The following is a 2523-nucleotide window of genomic DNA, read 5'->3' as shown; positions in this document are numbered from 1 at the left end:
AGCCAAGCTACTTTCATGGTACCTAAAACCCAGGATTGGTGCAAACTAATCTGAAATTTATCTGGCTAGCCAGCTAATCCAGTTTCTTGGTACAGGCCCCTGGTCTCAGGCATGCGCTCACAAAAGAGCTACAGGTGGTGGTGATTTGGCCTGAGGAGGAGAGCATGCAAAAAACACAAGCACAGGGCATTCAGCCATGCTCACACCTTAATAAACCACAGTGAAACAAATAATAAATCATAATTAAAATAAAACGTCCTGGGACGTAACAATATATATAAATCCGCTAAACCATACAGAGGCTATAGCCATTACGTGTCAACACATACTGCGGCTTGTGATCTCCCACTCATCGCACATGAAGCCTAAATTTAGTTTCTTTCCTAACTTTTAAAGTTTTGTACTTAGAATTAAAATATCTAGCGTAGTTGTGTATGTTCGTTCGTTTGAAGGTTTTACGCGTTAATAACTCAAAAAGTTCATATTCATATTAAGTTTGTGTTTAATTCAACTGAAATTAGAAGCAATGATTTTTCCGCAAATACAATAGGCCTGTAAGTCTACAAACGTAGAAATGAACGTGATGATACAAGCTGTGAGAGATAACATTATTATTTACGGCTTGCCTACACAAATATTTTATTAGTTACATTTAACGTATATATAAAAAGACACGTGCACGAAATTTTATTTGTAATCTTTTTTTATTATTAATTATGGGTTAGGAGGCATGAACACTGACTGACATCACACACTCAAAAACAGGAACCTTACAACATTAATCTGATACACATCTTGAGTTAGCAAAGAAATAAGAACATAAACATATTTATTTATTATTACAGTTGTACAAACTTAAATTCATAATCATAATGGCGTATTTATTTTTATTATTATGTAACATAATGATAGTTTGCCGATAGAGTCTGTTACATCTATATAGTGTTCCATGGAATTGATGTCTGTCTTGGCGCGACACCGTCTGAACATTCTGAGAAATGTGTACTTGTTTTCAAACACTCAGTAGTGATTTTAAGACAGCTAAAACAGAATTCTACTCCACAATTATAACATTCAATGTTTTTACAGTTCTCAGTTGTGTGTTCAATGAGGGTGCCACAAGTCGGGCACGCGCGAATAGAAGGAACCCGAATATTTTTAACAGATGTTAATGTAATCATTTCACAGTTCTTCAGTAACTGTAGGTCTTTGGTACAGCCTTCGTTGTCGCATTGATCAGCACGAGGTCGGGATCCTTTCCATTGCTTCAGACACTGCCAGCAGAATTCATATGTTCTCCCTGTCCTTTTTGTGCAGATTGAGCATTCGACGCTGAGATTAGAAGCATCCTCTCTTTCAACAAACATGCCACAACCAGGACACTAAAGGGAAAAAGCATGGGCATGAAAGAAAGACAAGGAGAGACGATAACTATAATGGACATTATTATGCGTTTTAGAAAACCCATGTCAATAACTTACATCCTTGAATTCCACGAAAGTCTTTATCTTTCTTTTCCCAAGTGTTTTCTCAAAATATTTCCTTTCCTCCAGTGTAAGTTTCGCCACTTCTCGGATCTCTTCATACGGCCACATCTTTTGGCATAGAGGACATTTTAATTCAGTTTCCCCCTAAAGTGGAAGATCGAATTCAGAGATGCCTATTGAACATATGCCGTATACTTACAGCTATTAAGGAATATGCCTGATTTAGGATTAGACTACTTACTCTTTCCAGCTGCGCTCTGCAACAGTCCGTCAGTGAATCCGGAGACGCGACATGACCGCACGACAGTTCAGCCCTTAACACATCTGGATCATCGTCGAATTCATCTGGAACGATTACAAAATTAAAACATTCGTGGATTTTATCATGTAGCTGCTGACTTGGGACGTTTTACAACTTTACCACTAGTTTCAGTTTGTATAGGCTACACTTAGAAAATCCTGTTGATTGTCTCTTACCTATATCGCTGGGTCTCAACACTAAACGAATATTTTTATCGAAATAAGTGAATTGCTTTTCCATTTGAGCCATTCCGACAACAGCGGGTTTGAGTTAAGTAATGCAGGTTAGCCTATAACACACACTAATGTGACAAGCTTACAACTTTTATATGCCAGTTTTCCCCTAATAAGGGTTTAGGGGCTGGCTTAGGGGTGTGCCTTTTTTTCGCATTTCATCATTTACATAATTCAGGAAGAGTAGGCTATCACAACGTTAATATATAAACCTAAAAAAAACCCATCAAGAAATCACTGTATTCAACAGCCAATGCTTTTATTCATTTATAGATAATTGTTTAAAGAATTCCTCATGATTTGCACCGATATGCTTGTAAGTAATTATTATTTTTATTAAGTTATCAGCCTTCTACACGATTTTTTAAATCGAAAGTCCAAAACGATGTATTTATAGCCTGCAGTGTGCATGTCTCTCGGTACATTTATTAATGTTAGCTGTAGACATATAGGCTAATGTTCTCTTGATTAATCAAGTCTCTTTATTTGAGATACTTTAGAC

At 36.8% G+C, this 2523-nt stretch overlaps 1 protein-coding gene across 2 annotated transcripts; it reads right to left on the bottom strand.

Moving 5' to 3' along the window:
- Window positions 1-685: 685 nt before the first annotated feature.
- LOC125246924 (E3 ubiquitin-protein ligase RNF19B-like) lies at window positions 686-2108 on the bottom strand. 2 transcript variants are annotated; one of them, XM_048158063.1, is made up of 4 exons: window positions 1965-2108; window positions 1729-1832; window positions 1482-1631; window positions 686-1382 (listed from the first exon to the last, which is right to left on the bottom strand). In XM_048158063.1, exons 1-4 carry the CDS (start codon window positions 2035-2037, stop codon window positions 936-938), a joined length of 774 nt encoding a protein of 257 aa, XP_048014020.1. In that variant the 5' UTR covers window positions 2038-2108; the 3' UTR covers window positions 686-935. The 2 variants fall into 2 exon arrangements, with proteins under 2 accessions (XP_048014020.1, XP_048014021.1); XM_048158064.1 differs by having other exon boundaries at window positions 1482-1595.
- Window positions 2109-2523: the final 415 nt, after the last annotated feature.

This window comes from Megalobrama amblycephala, linkage group LG15 (genome assembly GCF_018812025.1).
Source record: "Megalobrama amblycephala isolate DHTTF-2021 linkage group LG15, ASM1881202v1, whole genome shotgun sequence".
NCBI classification, from domain to species: domain Eukaryota; kingdom Metazoa; phylum Chordata; class Actinopteri; order Cypriniformes; family Xenocyprididae; genus Megalobrama; species Megalobrama amblycephala.
The sequence above is the reverse complement of the archived record's forward strand: the minus strand, read 5'-3'. Positions and strand labels throughout refer to the sequence as shown.